General features: G+C 55.1%; 1 protein-coding gene across 11 annotated transcripts in view; it reads left to right on the forward strand.

Moving 5' to 3' along the window:
* NCOR2 (nuclear receptor corepressor 2) overlaps window positions 1-22,131 on the forward strand; it is a 228,250-nt gene that overhangs the window by 155,724 nt on the left and 50,395 nt on the right. For 10 of the 11 annotated variants that reach the window (XM_077188048.1, XM_077188054.1, XM_077188053.1 and 7 more), the window contains 4 exons: window positions 1,075-1,173; window positions 15,487-15,608; window positions 16,477-16,649; window positions 19,368-19,430. In XM_077188048.1, the coding sequence (XP_077044163.1) occupies window positions 1,075-1,173; window positions 15,487-15,608; window positions 16,477-16,649; window positions 19,368-19,430 (457 nt within the window). Of the gene's footprint in view, window positions 1-1,074; window positions 1,174-11,048; window positions 11,220-15,486; window positions 15,609-16,476; window positions 16,650-19,367; window positions 19,431-22,131 lie in introns of those variants that run through there. The other variant, XM_077188052.1, reaches the window with a different exon arrangement.

The raw sequence follows: 22,131 nt of genomic DNA on the forward strand, positions 1-22,131 counted from the left end.
CTTCTAATTTTATTTGTACTCGTTTGTAAATCAGGCTGTAATTATGATACAGAACACATCCATTATCCTGTTGGAGAGAGATGCAAAGTATGGCTCAATGTAATGAATTAATAGATTTTTAAATTGCATTATAAAAAAATAGTGATCTTAGCCCTTGGAACAGATGACTGTAAGTTTTTGTGTTCGCGTGTGTGTGTGTATAATCAGGGCTAAATTAGAAAGAGATCCAATTAACACTTTAAAAGTTGCAATCTGTTTTTGCAAATGGTTCCACTCCTTGCAGAGGGATGGGGTGAGCACAGCCCCCGGGCACACACAGCTGCCCCAAGCTCCTGAGGACTCGTGGCATGATGGATCTGTGGGATAATTTATCTTCGTGAAGCCACTAATCCTGAATGTGAAGGTGTACCCAAGGCTGGCGTTCAGGTGCCCACCCTGTTCAGCACAGGATTCCTCCCAGCCTGGCACACTTTGTGCTGTTCAGGAGCGCAGGATATGTGCTGGCTGTGACTCCTGGTTTTCCTGAGGTGCCCAGTCTGTGGTGGTGTTTGTGGAGCCAGCCACTGGAGTTGGGATGGCAGCTCCCGAGTGCTGGGATCTCGGTTTGGCCGCAGCAAAGGGGCGCGCGCTCGAGCCAGCGAGCTTAGCGGCTGGAAATAACAGCAGCTGACAGTGCTGTGGCAGGTTGTGCCTCCTGTAACCTCACAGAGGCTGACAGGCAGCTCCTTCTTCTGCCTCTGGTTGCTGCGGTCATCTGGGGTCAGCCCTGCTTTGCCTCCAGCACGGGGTGATCTCTGCTCAGCACCCCATCTCCATCCCCGCATGCCTGCGGGACCGCCCTGCTCTGTCCTTGGAAGGGCTGAGCCTTTTTACTAGGACAGCACTGTCCCCTTCTCCAGTGCTCTGGGAGCCTGAGGGAGGGAGGTGTGGGGAGGCTGTTGGGCTGCAGGTGCTCAGGAGCAGCAGGAGACCTGGTGATGACCGGTTCTGAGCGCTGCTCCTGGAAGTCTGTGCCCCACCAGCAGCGCACAAGGCCAGGACCTTCTGTTCCCTGACGTGCCCGTGTCATTGCAGACGGTGGCTGACTGTGTCCTCTATTACTACCTGACCAAGAAGAATGAGAATTACAAGAACCTCGTGAGGAGGAATTACCGGCGGCGCGGGAAGAGCCAGGTAAGAGCTGGAGGAGGCGTGGAAGTGTCATCTGTCAGGCTGAGCAAGGAGCTGCAGCACTTTGTCTGAGCCCCCCAGATGGTGCTTTGCCCCCTCCTCACATGGAGATAATGCTTGCAGGCTTTGGTGGGTTGTGTTTGTCCTCTTTCAGAACGTGCTGTTTAATGGTAGTTGGTGTTTGTCCATCCCCATGCCAAGGCCACGGTGTCTTTAAAAAAAAAAACAAACAAATCTGAAATGCTTTAAAAAAGAGATGGAAAACCTGGCTTTGTGTCAGTAGCATGGGGTTCCCACGCAGCCTGAGCTCTGTGCAAGAGCCAGGTGGGGTCTGTGTCTCATTCCTCTGGAGATGGCAGCTGAGGTGACAATGGTGACAGGGCTCCTGGGAGCTGGGTGGGGCTCCTGCCTTGCAGAGCCTGCCAGGGCTCTTCCTATAGTGAAGATGTGGGAGGAAAATTACTTGGATGGGAGTGACATCTGAGCAGAAGCATATGAATCCACCTGAAGTGCCATAGGGTGTCCGAGATCCCCTTGGGGGTCTCCTGTGGGGCTGGCAGATGTGGCACTAAAGCTAGTGGAGACCCTTCAGCCTTTGTTTAAGGGCAGAGCAGATTCCAGGGCACCACGAGGTGCCTGGGGACAGGTGACTGAGTCAACCCTTACCATTACCATGGCCAAGATACAGATCTAGACATGACCTTGGCAGTGTTGCTGCTGATACCATGATACCCAGGAACAGATAAGTGCTAACCTTTTGGGAAGGTGCCTCATCCGCATGAATGCTTGCAGCCAGAGGCAGGTCCTGCTGGTGGATCCCCAGGTCCATGAAGTGAGTGATTATTCATGTCACAAGGAGAGTGAGGCAGCCACAGAGGGACTGTCTCCACAGATAATGTGGGAATAAGGATGGAAAAACTGGCCTGGCCCGTGACACCACTGACATCAGCAGATCTTCACGCTGCATGGCCATAAAAAGCAGCACTTGGGCCTAGATCCTGATTGGGAAGTGGATAGGTAGCCTCACTCCAATTTGATTTCTGCAGCATTAAGACATCAGAATAGCTAGCACATGACAAATGTCATGGACAGGGCCCAATTTTCCCTTCTTTTTTTCAGAGACATTAGAGATGGATAAAGCCCTATTAGATGATCCAGTCCCTCTCCCAGCAAACACAGGGTGGTTCCCTCCAGTACATTTTTATAGTGTTTACCATGGTCTGTTTTGTTAGATCACAGCAACTAGAACATGAGGCCACATTTGTTTCTTGTTAGCGGTGGAGACATTTAGCACAGCTCATTCTGGTTTCAGTGTTAAATTGAGCAAATGTGGAGAGTGAGAGGCTTTGCTCTGCATCTGCCTACCTACCCCAGCAGCCACAGACCTGCCCCTCCTGCACCCAGCAGGGACTGTTTGTGTTTTGGGGTTTGAAATTACCCAAAGTGTCGCTGGTTGCAGAATTTCCCACGATGATTTAAAGCCACATGATCCAGCCTGAGCAGTGGGGACGTGTGCTGCCCTTTGGAGCCTTGCTCAGTGCCAGCCTCTAGAAGCAGGGACTTGCTTCATCGCCTGTAGGACTGTTTTTGCAAGTAGGAATGGCACCAAAGGGAACAATTTGCACCTCCCCTGGAGCAGACCTCAGCCAGAACGTCGTTGATTTTGAAAGAGGAGCCCCCCTGAGTCTGGGAGGAAGCGGCACAGGGAATGTTTCCCATTGCTGTTGGATGCTCAGGTGGAAGGTGGGATGTTCAGACAAGCTTTAAGAGCCAAGGACTGGCTGCATGATTCACAGTAGGAGAGAGGTGCAGAACAGCAGCTGCTGCATTCAGCCTGGAGCAGCTCTCCCACAGAGATCTTGGGGGGTTTTGAAATTCACACTTTGTGCTGTGATACCTCTAGTATTTGCATCCATTTCCTGCAAGACTGCACGAGGGGAGTGCTGGAAGAGCCTGTGTGCAGGCTTGGGAAGGGCATGCTGCTGCAGAGGAAGGCTCTGCTGGGGAGAGACTCGTTTTAGGGTGGCATTTTCAGGTAATAAAGGGATGAATATGTTATTAAAGCTGGTGGGAACAGTGAGGCATCTCCTTTGCACCTCTTCACGAGCCAGGGTCTCCCCTGGCTGTGGTGCTGATGGGATCTGCTTTCACACACCAGAGTGGGTCAGTGTGTGACTGTACAGACCATTATGGGAGAGGTCAGATACTGGCTGGGATGGAGGGATGCTCCTGGAGGCATTTTGCTCTGTGAGTCTTTTCAGAAGCAGCTCAAACTCTGCCTGTGCTGCAGGAGTGCTCATTTGGGAGTAACCTGTTCCAAAGGCTCAGCCAGCACCCTGCTTGTTCCCAAGGGGTCCTGGATTGTTTGGAACCCTGTGCAGGTCCCTCATTCTGTTTTCCCTGTGGCCTGGTGAGGAGTGGGGACTGAGGAGCAGCAGCACTGGGCTGATGTGGCACTGCCAGCTCTGCATTGCCTGCCCAGTGTCAGCAACCAGAGATGGTGACAGGATGAAGGACAGAGGACACCCAGGGATGGGCAGTGTGCAGGGAGGAGACAGAATTGTGGACAGCCTTCCTGCAGCACATGGAGGCATGGCATCGTGTTCCCAGCATTGCCCATGCTCTGAGCACATACTTTCCTGCTGGTAAAGGTTCAAGTAGTTAAACACCAAAAGCTGAGCTTTAATTAATTTAGAGGAGGGGAGGAGAGGTTGGTTTTTTGTATCAGATGAGAGGAGAGCAGATGAGATCTGCTACAAAGAGCATTTCAAGTGGCTCTATGCTGCTTTCTTGCTCCTTTTCTCACAGAGAGGTTGGTGGTCTTATTTGCTGTTGGAGGCTGCAGGGAGCTTGAGAGCGAAGGGGAGATAATTACACAGAGAAAAAAGCTTCTCTGTGTCAAGACTATCTTTGTGGCCTACTTATTAAAAGTCCATTAAAAAATAAGAATCCCACTGCTCCCTGGCTGATGGTCCCCTGGCAAAGGATATTCCTCATAAAGCTGCTACTTACTGCTAAAAATCTCCTGCCAAGAGCAGGGACTTCACATGCTTCCACTTCCAGTTTGTCAGAAAACGGAGCAGCCGCCCACTCCGAGCAGGATGCTCCAGCACTCCGCCTTCCATGGCACTGCTCAGTGGAAGTACCACATCCAATGGGTCATGATGCGTGATATTGAGGCTCCTGAGATTAAGATATTTCTAAAATAATCCTGTGTTTGTGTATGAAAAGGCAATATAACCCTGTGAGGGGGGGAATTGACGGGAAGAGAAATAGATTCCTCGTCGTTTCACACTGAAAAACAAAAAAAGAATTTGTGCCGTGGTAAAATAGTCTGATCCAATAGTCAGTGTACAGTGATAAGCATAAATTTGCATGAGCTTGTAATGACAAACCCTTGTGTTGATGTACATACAACTCAGGTCTGTGGCAGTTGCTCTTCAGGGTATTTCATTGTCTCTCTGTGAAACCTCTAAATTCTATAACAGGGACACTGAATCTGACCATGTGCTTCATTGTTTGGGAAGCTGTTCTGCTGGGCTGTGGGAACACAAGTGTTGGGCTGAAACCGGGCTGGAAGGAAAGTGACTCTACTTCCACATAATTATTCCATTTGGAGTGTGAGATTTTTTTATTCCAGAGTAAGTTTGCATTGATTTTGGAGTAACATTGCCCTTGTGGTAGTGTAGCAGCTGCAGCATGCCAGATACACTTCCTTCCAGTGAACTCCTTGGGGGAGAAAAGCCATCATCTCCCACACACTGCCGTGATGGGCAGGTGGGCGACCATTGCACTGGGAAAAGCTGTTGATGGGTCAGTCTGTCAGTAGGGTCAGTCTGTCGGTAGGGTCAGTCTGTCGGCAGTGGGACTATGGATCAGTCTTTCAGCAGGATAACGATGGGTCAGTCTGTCGGTAGGGTCAGTCTGTCAGCAGTGGGATGTTGGGTCAGTCTGTCGGTAGGGTCAGTCATGGCAGGAGGACCATGGGTCAGTCTGTCAGTGGGGTCAGTCTGTCGGTAGGGTCAGTCTGTCGGCAGTGGGACCATGGGTCAGTCTGTCAGTAGGGTCAGTCTGTCGGCAGTGGGACCATGGGTCAGTCTGTCAGTAGGGTCAGTCTGTCGGAAGTGGGACCATGGGTCAGTCTGTCAGTAGGGTCAGTCTGTCAGTAGGGTCTGTCTGTCGGCAGTGGGACCATGGTTCATTCTGTTGGTAGGGTCTGTCTGTCGGCAGTGGGACCATAGGTCAGTCTGTCGGTAGGGTCAGTCTGTCGGCAGTGGGACCATAGGTCAGTCTGTCGGTAGGGTCAGTCTGTCGGAAGTGGGACCATGGGTCAGTCTGTCAGTAGGGTCAGTCTGTCAGTAGGGTCTGTCTGTCGGCAGTGGGACCATGGTTCATTCTGTCGGTAGGGTCAGTCTGTCGGCAGTGGGACCATAGGTCAGTCTGTCGGTAGGGTCAGTCTGTCGGCAGCAGGACCATGGGCAGCTGGAGGAGCCGCCTGCCCGCCCTGGGGATGACTCAGAGGGGGATGAAGTCATGGTGGAGGGACGCAGCCGCCGGACAGAGCGTCACGCCAGGCCCTCGCAGTGCTGTCAGACGTTCCCTGGCCAGCCGTGTCTCAGTGCCGACACTTTCGAGGACTCACTCGTGGCCCCGGGGGAGTGGAGCCGCCCGGACCCCCCTTCCTCCCTGAGAGCGGTGCCAGAGCCGTGCCGGCAGGGCGGGGACCCACGGTGTGACCTGGCTGGGACACTGCGGTCCCCTGCCAGCCCCGACGGCCTTTCCCAGGCCCACCCTCTTCCCTGTCCCCTGCCAAAACCCAAATCGAATTATCCGTCCCGCCGTCTGTCCCGCCCTCCCCAAACACAAACCATTCCCCTCACCAACGAGGATAAACAGCCCCAACCCAGATTTTTTATAAACAGCCCGCTTACTTTTTTGGCAGAAGCACCGTCCCAGCAGGATCTGGCCAGGTTTGATATCACATGGGTCCTGGAGCATTAGGAAAAACCTGGCCAAGCAGGTTTCCCTATCCACCAGCAGCCCTGTCACACTAGCAGGGGCTGGCAGGGTTTGGGATTCCAGATAGTGCCTGCCCACGACTGCAGGGCTCCCTGCACCCTGTCCCCAGTGCAGGAGCACATCTCCTGCCATGCTCCAGCCTTGCCATGCCAGTGCCTCTCCTCCCTCCCCAGGGATCAGATCCAGAGCTCAGCAAACTGTTCTAACTCTGTAAATTGTGCAAGTGCTCCCACTCCGGTAACCACAGCAGCTAATGAGAGGAATGATCCTTGTTTCTGGGAACCATTTGATCTTCATCAGTCCAGGGAGCAGCTTCTCATTAGTGATAAAGGGTTTGACAACTTCTCTTCCAGACTCAGGGGTATACTTGTCACAGAATCCCGGTTCAATCATGCAGCACATCATACAGACACAGCCCTGGATGTGGCCAGTAAACTTTGTGCCACAAATACCAAGAAATTATTCTGCAGGCACTTAAAGCTGTGCTGACTGGAGCGTTGTATCTAAAACAGCACTGAAATTATCTGTGGATGAGCAGGGGCGGTCTGTGAGGGAGGTTGCCTGGTTGGGAATGGTGCCAGGGATGTCAGTCTTGGGGCATGGGTTCACCTTCTGCCAGTGGAGTGTCACTGCTGGGATGTAAAAGGGCTTGAATTTGGCTGGTTTTCTGGACAAATCTGCAGTGTGACAGGGCTGCTGATGGCCCAGGAAATGAGGCTGAGGCTACAGGACCAGTGAGAAGTTGGACTTGGTCAGACCCTGTGGTCCTGGTCCTGATCAAGTGTGGCCTCATAGGAAGAAACATCTCACAGTGTATTTGTCCCCTGGGTGCTCAGTGCAGGCTGTCATTCTTTAAACCTGTGGTCACCAGGGAGGGTTATGTTGGGATGCCTGCCCAGCAGGTGGATGAGGTGTGACACACAGTGATGCTCAAGTTGAGATTGATTCTATAACCCCCCCTGGGCACCTGTTCTTTCAGTCTGGACTCCTGTTGCTCCCCCAGGTGTGCCCTGTAAGGTCCATCGTGCCTGTTCCCCCATCACAAGGGTGCAGCAGCCTTCCTGCAGCCCTGCCGCCCCTCCAGGCAGCACAATTGGGCAAACACAATGGAAACTTGCATTCCTGAAATCCCAGCTGCAGTTTTGGGGGTGATTTAATGAGAATGACATGGCCATATTTGGGAAAAAAATCAGAGGATGCATTGCCACAGGAGGGTGGCTGCTTGGTCCCCAGGTCCCCGTGTGGGCTGGTGACAGTGCAGGGACAGCAGGGAAGGTTGTGGGCTCAGAGCAGGGACAGGGACCAGCAGGCAGGGACACACAGCCACTGGCACAGGCTGCTGATGGACCCTTTGGCCCTCACAGCTGGGCTCTTCCATGCTTCTTGATCACATCTGCAGGTAGCAGTAACAAAAGAGTCACTTGGGTGAGGTGACCCCCATTCCAGCTGGCCCCCAGGTTTGGGCTGGTGTTTCTCCAGCAGCAGGTGGATGTATCCTCACAGCGAGTGCTCCTCCACACCCCTGCCCACGTGAGTACTTCTGGGGCAGGCTCTGGGATCCAGGCTGGGCTTTGCTGGTCCCAACGAGGGACCTGCAGCATCTTCACTGCAGGACACAGGAGCGGTTGGATTTTGGGATGAGTTGTTTTATCTGTTGTTGTGATCCAGGTTTGACTAGGAATGCATGGGAAATAGGTCATGTCATTGCTAAATTGCTTCCTGAAGCAGGCACAGATGAAAATCCCAGAAATCTGCTTCTACAAGGATAGAGGGCTTGCTTTGCCCCTGGTTGTTTGTGGTGTGTGTGGATGCTGCTCTGCATCCCACAAACTGCTGACCTGGCACCTTCCTCTGTTGGCAGGGCTTGGAGAGGGGTCGGCGTGTGGCTGGGGGGCTGTGAGCAGGGGGGAGCAGGGCAAAGCAAACCACAGGGAAGAGAAAACACGTGTTCCCTGCCTGGGACAGAGCGGGGGCTCATCTCCACTGCTTCCAAACACTATGCTCTCTTCCCTTCGGGTCATTTTTCCCTTCACAAGCAATCAAATCACTTTTTTAAAAACTCAGCAGCGACCCAGAAAAGAAACATTTCCTCTTATGGAAAAGCCCTCAGTGGTGCGAGGAAGGATCTGGTGAGCAGGGTCCTGTAAAAATCAATCCAGTGCTTCTGTGGTATCACAGAGTGAGCGGTGGGAGGGCAGCAGTGCCAGTGATGCTGGGCTGAGCCACACAGGGCCCTGCCTGGATGGTTCCTGTGCCCAGCAGGCTCCCAGGCTGCCCGAGATGAGCCCACCCTCGGGTGAGTGCACTTGGGCATGCTTGTCCTGTGGTCTGGCAAGTGATGCAGGGTCCAGCATGACTCCAGTCCCATTGCCAGCCCCTCTCCTTGTCCCTGACATGCTGCATGCCCCCAGGACCCTGCTTGCTCCAGGACCAGCAGCCTGGGAGATGGCACAGGGCTTTCCCGTGGCATTGCAGGGCAGCCTGGCTGCAGCTGCCAGCGCTTTCCTGCTGGCATTGGCTGTGTTTTGTGGCCTGTGGTGCCCAAGAGCTGTGCTGGTGAGTGTGCACAGGGCCTGTCCACGTCTCCTGGGACACTGGGTGGGCACAGCCTCAGTGTTCTCCATCCCTGCCATGTGCTGACTGTGTTGCAGAGGTGGCTGTTTGCTGGTAGAGGAGCAGCCCAGCTCAGAGCTGTCACAGTTTGAGCCGCACCAAGTGATCCCCATGCTCTCTATCATTCTTATGAAATCTGAGCCTGGCCCTTTGATTTTTTTTTTTTTTTTTTTGACTTGCTTCCACAGCCAACAGCATCAAACCCAGCCCTGGGACACAAGCAATCAAAGCTGTGTTGCCGGCAGACATTCCTCTTCCTCCCGTTGTTGTTTTGGCAGGGGCTTGTTTTGCTTTGTGGTTTCTCCCAGGAGCGGAGGGTGCCGCGCGCGGCCGTGAGAAGCCAGGCTGCGTGGCCGTGGGTGGCAGCCAGCCCTGAGGCGTTCCAGACCACTGGAGCAGGGGCTGAAGGCCCTGCCAGTCAGTTACATGACACACAAATGTATTTCTGAGCCATCCTCCCCGTGCTGTGTATCCAGCCTGCCTCGGGAGGTGGTAGGGACATGTGGGGAGCACTGTTTGCAGTGGCTGTATCAGAGGTGGGTGCTTCTGCCTCTGCTGTGGCATTGGCAAGGAAGGAAACTCGATGGGCACTTTGGGTGCCTGGGCAGCGTGGTGGCTAACGGGGAGGCTGGTGCTGAGGGTGCTCTGTGGCCAAGTCCCTGCCCTGGCTCTCACTGATGTGACCTGCCCAGAGGCAGAGCTTGAAAGCAGGTGGAAAGACAGATGTAGGTGGCAGAGAGAGGATGTTCCCAAGCTACAGGTGCATGATATGCCAGCCCTGTTCCTGGCAAAGATGCCCTGCAGACAATCTGTGGGGCTGGGGATAGGGGTAAGAGCCAAGTGCCAAGCCTGCTGGTTGTGCTGCACAGAGCACAGAGCATCCTGCCCCGTGGTGCCAGTTCTGGACCCTGTGGGATGTTCAGGGTGATGCCAGGAGGCACCCATGCGTGCCCATGGCCATGGCAGCTGTGCTGGGGCTCCTGGAGAAGCAGCAATGCAAACCCCAGGCGTTCCTGGCTAGCGTAGTGTTGGCCTTTTGTCTTCAGCTTATCTCGAGCTGGTTTTAATTTGCAACTCCCTGATTGCGTGCAATGACCTTGGCCTGAGCCTGCTCTGCAGCTGAGTGCCCCAGAGAACATCATAAATGCCATTGATCTGAAGTCACACGCTGGAGGAGTGAAGAGCTGGTGCCCTGCACGTGGGAGAGGCGGCACAGCCGAGTGGGTGCTCCCAGCTGCCAGAGGGTATGGGGCTCACACTGGTGGGATGCAGCTCCCTCCAAAGTCCCTGTCAAGACAGACTCTGGTGTGACATGCTGGGGAGAGGGTTGGCACAAGTCCCTGCGCTGCCGCAGTGAGACTGTGGCAAGGGTGCAGAGCTGCTTTAAACAAAACCCGGAGCTCGCTGCCTGCAGTAGCTGGGAACGAGCTTGAGTGGCACCAAAACCATGTGCCTTGCAGCTCAGCCTGGCATGCACAGCTCCCTCTGCACCAGGGTGCACAGCCTTGCTCCCTCCCGATTTAAGGAACAAACAGGAGCTGGTGGTTCCATCTCCTGAAAGAGCCCAGGGCACTTAATGATGGCAGGGGACATGATGCATCTGCTGGCAACCAAATGGCATCCCCCATGCAGCTAATCTGGCCTTGAAGCTGGTGTGGGAGAGAGGAGATGCCAGCCCCAGGGGCACTTGGGCTCGGGACAGGCTCTCTCTCGGTGCTAACCCCATTACCTGGTTCCCCACTAGAAAATCCAGCAGCAAGTGGTGTAGATGGGGTGGCAGGAGCTGGTAGTTCTGATTCAGGAACTGGACTGCCAGGGATGAGCTCATCCCTGCTGGCAAAAGTGATGTTTTGGTGCATGTTTTGAGGGTGCTGTGGCACAAGGAGTGAGGGGGGAGCCGGGGGAGGGCGTGGGTGCCTCAGTTGCAAGGTGCACGGTCCAGTGGTTAATGCTGGGATGTCCTGTGGGCTACAAGGGAGGCCCCCTGTTCCTGGTCCCCTGCCACAGCCTGGGGCATCTCACCACAAAGGGGATGGGGAAGGCAGCGGCCGTCGTTTTCTGGAGGCTTGCAAGTTTGGAAAATAAATAGCCCTGCACTGTAGGTTAAGCTTGGCATCCTGGCGGATTAATCACGCAGGCTGCAGCCAGCACTGAGAGCCCCGGTGACGAGAGCTGTGGTTTATAGATGATGATTCATCGCTCGACTTAGAGCGACCACGTTATTCCAGCAGATTGCAAAATCATAAGAGGAATGTTGTGGTTAGTTTACGGCTTAACTATGCAAATCGTCAGGAAGCCTTCAGAGCCGGAGAACGTAAGGCACAGCGCGCCCGGATGGCTGGGCGGTGAGCAGGGGCCGGGAGCTGCCCATGGGGCTGTCGGGGACCGGCCGCTCGCGGGAGCCGGGGAGCGGGGAGGTGAGTGATGAGGGACTGGGGGGACATGAGGGGCCGGAGCTCCCGGGGAACGTGCGAGCGGGGCGCCTCGGAGGCGCTGCCGGCTGCCGAGGGCTTTCTGGCCGCTTTCGCCGTCTCTGTGCCACGGGCTCAGGCGTCTCCGGCGGGGCTGGGGAGGGCGAAGGTGGGGAGCTGCTTCCCCCACCTCCTCCTGCCCTCCGTCCCGCTTCCAGGAGCAGGCAGTGCCTCGGCAGAGGAAGTAAACAGAGTGGGAGGAGCTGCACCTCTTCCTCGCCAGGGCTTTCTCGCAGCACGTCCCGCTGTCAGGACCCGCGGCAAGTGGGTCCGTTCTCAGCAGGGTCAGCCCGTCCGTGTGCGGCTCCTACCTGGAAGCCGTCGCGCCCCGAAAGTGCGCTTGGATACGAAGCTCTATGGTGGCGGAGCTCGCGGTGCCGTGCCCGGAGGAGCCGGCCGGGCCGTGCCAGGCGAGCGGGAGCCGGGCGCTGCGGGAGCCCATGCGTGCCTGCGGCGGGCCCCGGGCCCGGAACGCGCTGTTCCCGGGAGAGCTGGCAGCGCTCTGCGCCGCCCCAGCTGCTCCGGGCCCGGCGGGACTGCGGGGCAGAGGTGAGCAGGTGTTTGTAATTACCGAGCTGCTCGGGCCGGAGCGCAGCGAGCGGAGGAGGCCGCCGGTCCCCCCGGACTCGGGGCAGGGTCGGCCTCTCGCTCACGCGTCCCGCGTCCGATTTTGTCCCGGGGCCTTTTTAAATAAACAGGATGCGTCGGCAGCAAAAACAAGCAGCAGCGATGCTGAGGCGGAGGAAGGGCGGTCCGGGCTTAGAGCGTCTGACCTGGGAGGGTGGGCCAGCCCTGCCCTCTGCCACAGGCATCTTCCCTGGCCTCGGGCACATCCCTTCGCCCTCTTGTGCAAGGTGGGGAGCACGTACCTGGTTTACCTCTGGGAAGTGGCGTGCCTCATCCCCAGGATGGCAGAGCTGTAGGTGGAGAGAGGTTTAAGTTTAAGCTAGCCGGGAGCTGAGCAGTTTTGGTGCCGGCCTTTGGGGGTTCTGCTGAGGGCTGACCCACCTGCCAGTCCACCTCTAGCCTGGGCGGTGTGAATCACAGGGAAACATCAGCTGGTAATTGGGGAAGCATTTCCTGGCCCGTCACGCTTTGGGATGGCGTCTCGTCCCTTGAATCATCCCGAGCTGGTCCGTGTCCAGCACTAAGAATAGCCTCCCCACACACGGCGGGGGCAGCGCGCCGGGACCGGCCGGCCCAGGGGCTCCCGGCGCTGCCTTCCCACCGCTGTGCCATGGCATGGGCCGGTTCCAGTGCCAGTCTGGGGTTTGGGGTAGAGCACATGGCAAGGATGGGCTGGGGCAGCTGCCGTGGTCCATCCCTGGGGGATCCTCCTGTCTGTGTGTGCCATTTGTGGCTGAGCTCTGAAATGGCCTCGTTCAGCACCCCGGGCTGCCCGCTCCCCACCCAGGGCTGGGTGCTCAGTACGGCCCCACAGCTTCCAGCCCAGCAGGTACCCCTGGGTGTGATGTAAGGGGGACATTCATGAACAGAGGCGTTTCCTGGGGAGTTTGGCAGGTGCCCTACTCTGCAGCCAACCTCTAGTACAGGAGATAAGCCATCACTGTGGGCTTGCCAGGGTTCAGATCAGCATTTGGCTGGGAGCCTTCCCTCAGATGAGGACATGAGCACAGCCTTGGGTGGAGCTGGGTCAGTTTTCCCACCATGGCCTGGTGGTGATGATGCTGCCCATTTTATGTATTTCACCTGGCTGACAGGTGAGACCTGTCCTGTCTGTCCTGCTGGGTGCAGGGTGCTTTTCCCACCTGGCTCTCGCTCCTGGCATCGGGCACCCGGCCGTGGCCAGAGCAGGGCAATCACTAGAGGGCAACCTTGGATTGAGATGTGCTTCTGCACTGGGAGAAACCTTGATTAGATGTCCTACCAGGCTGAGCTTGAAACATTCAGGAGGAGAGGGATGTGCAGTGGCCCAGTGGGATTTGCCCATCCTGATCATGCCAAAGCTGGGTAGATGCCTCTGCAGGGAAGCACCTGTGTTGCTGCATGAGCCACCAAGGTCACTGTCATCTCTCCCTGCCTTCCTGCTCCTGTGTTTGCAGGTTGGTACGGGGAGCTCCTTGGCATCACTGCTATTCCATGGGGAGAAGCTGTCATGGCTGCCCAGGCTGGCAGCCCCCTAGTTCAGACAAGTGTAGAGACAGGATAAGATGATGCTGAACCTTTCTTTGATGCTTACTCCTGAAGCTGGGGCAGGTACTTGTGTGATCACAGCTGGGTTTAAATCTGAAGGAGAGCTGGGATTTCTGGGATGCAGGATTTCCCCCATCCCTCAAAGGAAAGTATTTGCAGTTGCTTGATGGAAATACTGGGAAACTCACATGGGCTCCCCTCCCTTGCCAAAGCCTTTGGTGAGGGGAATGCAGATGGGTGGTGATGGCCTGGGCTGCAGCAGAGCCTGTCCTGCTGCCTGCCCAGCCCTTGGAGGTCACAGCCCTCACCTCAGGGGTGTCAGTCTGGGCTGAACCCGTGCTCAGGGTTCACCATGGAGTGACTCAGAGTCAGAGAGTTCAGGGCAGTGCTGGGGAAATGCACATGATGGATGCCCTTTGCTCCTCTGCAGCCAGTGCAGGCTTCCCCACCTTCTGTTCCCAATTGTCCTCTGCCCTCCTTCTCGCCCAGTTTGGGGGCTGACAGGGGCAGTGCCCAGTAACTGGGGATGACACTTCCCCTGGTCACTTGCTGCATGAGAAAGCCTGTTCCCCAAGCCTTAGTGATCTGTGGACTTTGGAAAATCAAAAGCAACTGAGTGCTCATCCCAACTATTCCCTGACTCCCTCTCCCCTGGGACCTCCCAGCCTTGCATCCCACGGAGCAATTCCCAGAGCAGCAGGAGTGTGAGCTGATGCATTGCAGTTGTGTTCTGCACGTGTGCAGAGGTGCCCCAGGGGCTGGCCAAGCGTGCCAGGGTCCTGATGGCACAGCTGCCTCCCCCTGTACAGGGAGGAACTGAAAGTCAGTGGGGTTTCAGTGATGGCTGTGCATGGGTTTGAAGGAATTTTGTTCAACCAGGGCCTGAAGGAATCAGCAGTTTTCTCGTTAAGTTGCTCCATTTGACAGCTCCACGCTTCTGATTTTAGCACCAGCCCATGGGGTCAAGGAGCTCTGCTTGCACCCAGTGCTGCTGCAGGATGCCCATGTTTGAAGCAGCCTCCCAGTTCTGCAGAGTGGGATCAGTCAGCTCTGCTGGCCCAAGGGATGTGAGGACACCTCATCAGTACTTGCTGTATGGCTGCGTGCCAGCCAGACCAGCCACCTTCTGCTGATAAATCCATTTTAAGGCAATTTTACTCCCCATTACATCACCAAATCCTTTCCCAAGGGGGTGGTGGAAGCCCTGCAGGCTGGGCAGGGGCCGGGTGAGCCTGGGTGGGTTTCCTGGAGCAAGCAGCCTTGCATTAGCCAGGAGCAGGATGGTCTAATAAATCATTTCCGTCTCTAATTTCTACTTCTCTATTCAACGCCTCTCATTTGCTGGTCACCAGAGGGGGAGGGAGGTCAGGGGAACCAGGCCTCCCCAGCAACCTCCTTCCTGCAGCTGTTGAAACAAAATCCAGAACTATAGTAATCCCTGTGTCCCTCCCTGGGGTACCACGGTGCCTGAGCAGCAGCAGAGGCGTTGGGGTGGTTGGGCTCACGGCCTCTGCTGAAGGTGCCAGGTGGTAAAGAGAGGGCAGAGAGGGCACCTTCCCTGCTTGGTGCTACAGAGCCACAAACATTCCCCATGGGCTGTGTCAGACACTTGGGAAAAGATCAGAAGTGTTGATATTGCTGAGCCTCGGGGTGTCACTGGTGCCCTGTCTCCTTCATGCTCCAGCAAAATGCATGGCTGCAAATCACCAAGCCAGAACAGGAGGGTAGTTCTCACCTTCCTGCCTTACCCCCACGTCAGATCCTTGCTTGTTGCCTGACCCCAGGGGAGCAGCTGGGGCTGTCCCACTGCCTAGAATAGGAGCCAGAGTGCAGCTGCTATGCCTGATCCTGAGGTACCTCTGATCTCCCTGGAAAGGAGATCTCTCAGCCCCTGTGGCCTCCAGCAGTGCCCTGCCTGCACCCTCTGCCTGCAGCTCTTTCCTCTTGGCCACTTGCTCCCAGCATTGTTTCACAGCAGTTGTTTGGGTTGGCCCAGGTGCTGCCCTGTGTCCGCCTCAGCAATGAGGGCTTGGTTTATTTTGTGTCCTTTGTTTTGCAGCAGCAGCAAATGCCCCGGAGCAGCCAAGAAGAGAAAGATGAAAAAGAGAAAGAAAAAGAGAAGGAGGGAGAGAAGGAGGAAGACAAGCAGGAAACAGAAAATGACAAAGAAGAACTGACAAAGTAAGGACAGCCCTCCCTGCCTGGCTCCAGTGGGCTGGGGCTGCACTGGTGGAATGTGGTGATGGGATGCAGCATAGTCCAGGGCTGCCTGACCCCATAGTGCAGGACTGTGTGTGCCCACCTCACCTCCTCTGCAGGGAGGAAAAGGCAGATCCTCCTCCTCATTCCTCTTCCCTGCTGCTCCCAAACTGGGAAAGCAACACAATATGGGGGTTTTTTATATCAACCCAATCAATCTGCAAAGCTCCTGTGATCCTCCAGCTTGTTCTGTTGTTACGAGAGCCTCTGGGAGCCGGAGGAGCAATCTGGGGGCAGCGGAGCACAGCACTTCACCTTTGGTGTTATTGATGTCACCGTGAGCACTCCCAGATGAAGAGCTCCAGCCAGCCCTGCCTCCCTCACACCGAGCATCAGCGCCGTGGCAGGGGAAGGTTGGCACGCAGACCGCTCGCTATCTGTAATGGGCTTAATACTTGGTTTAAAAGAACATCTGGCTTCATTATATCTAGGCTGCAAAGACATTTACCAGCAGGTCCCTTTCAGGAAGATAAATGAGGAGGAGGCAGGGATGAATTTGAATGGTCTGGTATTAAACCTGTCTCCGTCAGGTCTCTGCATGCACTTGGTGGTGGAGCTGCAGCCAGCTGCAGAAAGAAAACCCCACCACAAATCACCCCACTGCCAATCCCAGCCAGGAAAAGAGCCTGCGTCTGCAAAAAAACTGCAGACCTGCCCCCCTAAAAAACCAACAACAAAAAGAAAAATCCCCAGACACGTGCAGAGAATTAATTGCTTGACCTAAAAATCAGAACAACCAAACAACTTTTTTTTTTTTTTTTTCTTCTTCCTTCTCTCCCTGTTTTTGCAGGGACAAGAACGACGACACGTCCGGAGAAGACAACGATGAGAAGGAAACGGTCACGTCCAAGGGCCGCAAAACCGCCAACAGCCAGGGCCGGCGCAAGGGCCGCATCACCCGCTCCATGGCCAACGAGGCCAACAACGAGGAGGCAGCCACGCCACAGCAGAGCGCCGAGCTGGGTAGGGGACGAGGGGACCCTGCCCTGGGCTGGGCTTTTGGGGTATCCATTGTGCTGGGATGGGACGTCAGCCTGCTCTGCTCCCCGCTCGCAGAAGAGGGAAATCCTTTGTGAAATGCTTCTTTCTGGGGAGTAGCAGTGATGGTTGTCTCTGTCACGTGAATTGCTCAGTGTGGTTCACCAGGATAAGTGGGGGCATTTGCAAGCCCAGGCTTTCCTGGCTGAGTGTTTGTGCGTTTTATGGCCTCAGAGGGAAAGTGTTGCAAAAGAGAAAAAGGGAAGCCTTCAGTTTTAGCAGTGCTTTGGCAAAGTTTTGTCCCTCCTACACTTGGAGCTGATTCCCTTTGCAGCTACTCTGGCTTCCTAGTCCCCTGAACCTCTGCATGGGACCCTGCTCTGCCCTCCCAGGCTTGCCTGAGTCTCTGCTGCTTCTCCTACCTGCTCTGTTTTCAAATTTGTCTGGAGCCTGAGCAGCTGCATCCTGTGGCATCTGCTCTTCCTTGGTCTTGGGCATTGGGCTGGTCCATTTCCATCCATGCCTGATACAGCAAAGGGTGCTGCCTGTACCATGGCATCCAGGCACTGCACCAGCCCACAGCATGGCCATAGCCCTGCCATGCTGCCATGCTGGCCTTGGGCTAGATGGGAATTCATGGCAGCATCCACAGCCCCACACTGGGCACATCTGCCTCTGGCACCTGCAGCATCACTAGTTGCCACCCCAGGGAGCAGGCTCATGTATTGACTTACAGAAGCCAATGCATCGAGGAATTTGGCTGATTTTCCTATATTTTCTACTCTGTCAAAATACAGAATTATTGCTGTGCTACCTAAGGCAGGTAAAAATAAAAGCAGGGTGACTCCTCTCGGATTCCTTGCTCTGCAGTTTCTTGCTTGTGCTGTTCCATGTGCCATAAATCACGCGGAGGTGTTTCGCCTCCCTGTTCTCTGCTGACAACTGGCTGAAGCCTTGATTGCGAGCGCTCTGTTTTCATACAGGCGATATAAATAGTCCCCAGCACAACAGAGCCCTGCTCTCTCCCTCCAACTTGTTCAGCAATGCTGCAGAGAAGCAGCAGATAATGCCAGTAGCTTAGATGGGATTTTTTATCCTGGTATCTCAGAGTCCTTGATAAACTTCACTGCGAGCACAGAGGAAAGCCTTTAGACCATGTTAAATTGGGAAAAAGGAATGGATCAATTCCAGTGACATATCTGAGCAATTGATTTCACTTTATGTCTCTCCAATAGCGCTTTAATTTAGGTTGGCTAAGAAAGTTATTGCATTTTAAATACCAATTGAACATTAAAAACCAGCACAAAACCGTATTGTGGTTTAACTGCAGCGTGCCGGAGCTCCCCGTGGGCATCTGTTTCATAACTGCACAACCTCAGGCGATGCCATTAATCAAACCAAACGGGCCATTTCTGTGACATTTCTGTACCATACAATAACAGCCATCACCAGCTGAGCCAAGGGCCTGCACGGCGTTGGGAACGCTCGCTTTTACGTAAACGAGCGCTGTGGCCCTGGCTGCGCCTGCTGCCAAGGGGAAGCAGTGAGGTATCAGTTTCCCTCCCTCTTGGCTGGTGTCCCAGGGGCAACACGGTTCTGGGGGAGGCAGTGACCTGTGCTGTCTTCCGGGAGGTGACACCTGCAGTCGTGCTCAGCCAGCTCTGAAGGAGATTCTTCTGCCCACTGCTGTGGGCATTGCAACTCACGCTGTCCTCCCACAGGGTCTCAGCTTCTTGTAGAGCTTCTTTGAAGATCCTTCTTTCTCTCCTTGCCTGTATTCTTTATCCTGAACCTATCAGCCTGTTTTCCATTTTGAAAGGACACTGTCAAAACATCTCTCATCACTGTTGAAATAATGCTTTGCCTGTTGTTTAGAGTAATAACCCCTTGGCAGCCTGAGCCGGAAATCTGTTTCCTTACCGAGTTGTTTTTTGTCTCTGACTCACACCCCAGTTTGTTATTGTAGGGTTTGCTCTGTGCCAGGCTGCCAGCAGGACTAGTGCATAGTGAAGGCTTTATACAGGACCTTGGTGTCCCCAGCACCTGCTTGGATTTGGGGAGAGATGCTGACACCCCTGTCAGCCTCCTGGCTGGAGCAGCATGTCCCCTTCAATGGGCACTGCTCCAGATAGGCCCCCACTCTGCTGGAAGTGGCTTGGAGGTGCTGTCCAAGAGCCCAGGGATGGCACAGAGGGAGGCCGTGGTCACACAGCCAACACCCTTGTGTTGTCAGTGGCCAGCCCTGACAGATGCAGTCGGCCAAAGTCACCACTGAGGTGACGCCGTTTCTCCGTCTCTGATGGTCCCACCCTGCGTCTGCCTCCTCCAAAGCACGCAGCCCCAGCCAGCTCCATCTTAGGTACCTGTTGTTGGGCCAGCGTGCATGCCACCATCAGCAGGAAATCTGCTGCCACTCTCAAGCCATCTGGCTTTGCTTCCAGGCCCAAAGTGGAGGTTTTGCATCACTGAGGTGCATCCCGAGGGGATGTTGTGCATGGGGTACTGTGGTGTGGAAAAGCCTCATGAGCCCGCACCATGACAGCCTTTCTTGTGGGAGCACTTCTGCACTGCTTGGGGTTTTGTCATGCCTCCAGGGGCCAGGGCATGGGACAGGGTTTGGGTGTTGGGACACCTCCTCTGAGCTCACTGGGCTTGCTGGCTCCTGCTCACAGCTGACTGCTCTCTTTCCTTCTTCCTTCCCAGCCTCCCTGGAAATGAATGAAAGCTCTCGCTGGACCGAAGAGGAGATGGAGACGGCTAAAAAAGGTGAGACACTCATTTTCTTTCTTTTATCGGCTATGCTGGAGCTTATCCAGCAACTGGGGATGGAAAGAATCCGACTGCTGGCTTTGGTGCAGTGTGGTGGATCCTGAGCTGTGGGGCCGGATCCTGCCTCTCCTGCTGTTGGTTTGTTCCCAGCGTGCCTCAGGGAGAGTGTGGGGAAGGCAGGGAATGGTGCAAGGAGTGTGCTCAGCTTCTCCAGCCCCAGGAGCTGTGCCATCACCTGGGATGCCTGGGCTGTGGCTGGAGCCATGTGTGTCCCCCGAGGCAGGAGCTGGCTGTAGGAAATGGGGAAGGCACGTTGTCCGTTGCAGTGTTGGAGCTGCTGGTGCCTGTAGCATGGGGTGTAGTTTCACCCCACTCTTCAGAGCTTTACGGCCTCGGTGTGATCTGTTCAAGGCACAGAGCAAGTGTCTGCCTGTGTTCACAGCTCTGGGATTCAGGGAGAGGACAGTGAACCCCAGCACTGCGCAGGCACATGTTGGGGAGCTCTCGAGAGCCAGGGCAGCGCGCGGTGACTTTACATCCTGGAGCTGATTCAGAGCCTTTGCTGAGACCGTTTTTAAAAAGTGCTGAGTGTAGCACAGCCCTTCTTGCCACTTCCCCTCCTCGTGCCGCTCCTGCGCCAGCCCTTTCACTGCTTTAATTTTTTGCCAAAGTCACGTCCTGTTGATGGGCTGTCGAGCTCACGTCCCCAGCCCGTGCATCCCGCTTGCGTTGCTGCCGACTCTCCTGGCCCGGAGAGGATTGTAAATGGGAAATTAAAATGGAAATGAGTGCTGTTCAGGGATGGCAAAGGCAAATAGGCGTGTTAGCAGGTTCAGCTCAGCTTGGAGAATGCACCTGCTGCTGGGATGGTGATTGCATGTTCTGGAGCGCCGGCTGCCCAGGTGCCGGTGGGAGCTGTGGACTTGGATTACTTTGCCTGTGAATATCCCAAAGTGCTTGGCTCGCTCGCCTTTAAGCTGTTCCAACCCTCTTTTACAACCCAGTGCCAATCCTGTGCATTGCTGAACAGGGCTCTCTATAGTCACAAAACTTAATAGATAGACTTTAATCAAGGAAACTGGCCTGGGGCCAGGTAATGGGGTGAGCAGATGCTGGCAGGGGAGGGTCGTTGGAGGGATATTTTCCGAGCACTGCTTTATTTTGGAGATCAGCATCTGGTTGTTAAAAAGTGCCTCTTGTTGTTTTATGCTGGATGGTGGAGGTGCGCTTAAGGAGTCTCAGCACCAGCTGCCAAAGCCTGTGTGAAGGGAGGATGAAGCGTGGGAGCATGCAGCACTATTCCAGCCCAGGGGCCAGGAGGAAGCAGGGAGATTTGCTGGTGTAAAGCCCAATGGCTGATTGTTTCTCCCTTCGTTACAACCTGGGAAACTGAGATTGCAACACCAGACTTCTACAGAAAAGCCAAATTCCCCTCTGCCAGGAAGCAGCCGCTTTAATGCTTCAAACTGGCTGTGTCTGGCATTTCCAGGGACCTGCGTGCTGGGGGTTTCCGACTCACAGCAACTGAAACTCCGGAGGTAACCTCAGAGGCTGCAGGAGGCGGTGGCAGAGCTGCTGCCAGCACGCCTGGGCAGGGGCAGAGGGGGTGGTGATCTGCTCAGGCTGGGCTCAGAGACACAGGCACAGTCCTCGTCATCATAAGGACTCGGCCACCCAAGGCACCCTCCTCCATACTGGTACCAGTAAGAGCCCGTAGCTGGCTGGTTTAGGGGGTTCAGCAAGATGTGAGTCCCAGGGAAGGTCAGCCCTACCACCCCAGGGTATTTTGGCAGATGGGGACAGTCAGTGACCTCTGCTCCTAGCACTTGCCAACCAGGAGATCAGCCTGGCCCTGCTGTCCATGCCTGGGTTTCGTGTGTGGGGCATAAAACTCCATGTCATTTGTGTTCAGGGAGGTGAGAGAAAACAGCCCTGGGACAGAGAGGCAGCAGAGCTGCCTGCTCTCCTCCAGAGTCACGGAGCTGCACAGGGAGTTTCCAATCAGGAGAAGGCAGGATTGTGTCTGCCAGGGGAGACAATGAAGGGGAGTACCGTGTTACTAAACTTAAATAGGGGAACAAAAACCCAGCAAGAGGAAAGTTCTTGCTTAATGACACTTTCATTATGCAATAAACTTCGATTCAGTAGTCTGTCAAAATGTGCAGAGATTGGGATAACGATGGGGGAATGTGTTTTTCTTGATATTATCTCCTTGCACCATTGCTGTGATCCTTAAAGCAGGAGGTTTTGATTTACCCGGAGTTGCTGGAGGATTTCCCCCTTCCCTTCCCAGGCCGGGAAGCAGCAGCACCCACGGCTTTGCTGCCGGGCAGGGTGCAGAGGCATTCAGCAGCAGGATGGGGCTGCTCCTTAAAAGGCAATGTTGAGGCAGTTCCTGCCTTTGGGGGACCTGCTGGATGAGCCCACGCAGGCAGGAGTTCAGGGTGGGCTGGAAGGGGGTCTGAGCAGTGGCTGAGCCTCGGCAGTGGGTGGGTTTATTGTCCCCCCCCCAGCCCAAACACCGAGTGTCAGCACTGGTGCCAGAGGTTCAGGGCAGCCGCCCTGGAGCTGAACTCGGTGAACCGGGAGGTTTCCACATGACCTTTGTTAGTCTTTAAAGTCTGGTACCTGTTGTCGCCGGCTCGGGGTTTTCCCGTGGTGTCTAACAAGTGGTTTTGTTCTTTGAAAAGAGGCGGGT

This window comes from Agelaius phoeniceus, chromosome 18 (genome assembly GCF_051311805.1).
Source record: "Agelaius phoeniceus isolate bAgePho1 chromosome 18, bAgePho1.hap1, whole genome shotgun sequence".
Lineage (NCBI taxonomy): Eukaryota > Metazoa > Chordata > Aves > Passeriformes > Icteridae > Agelaius > Agelaius phoeniceus.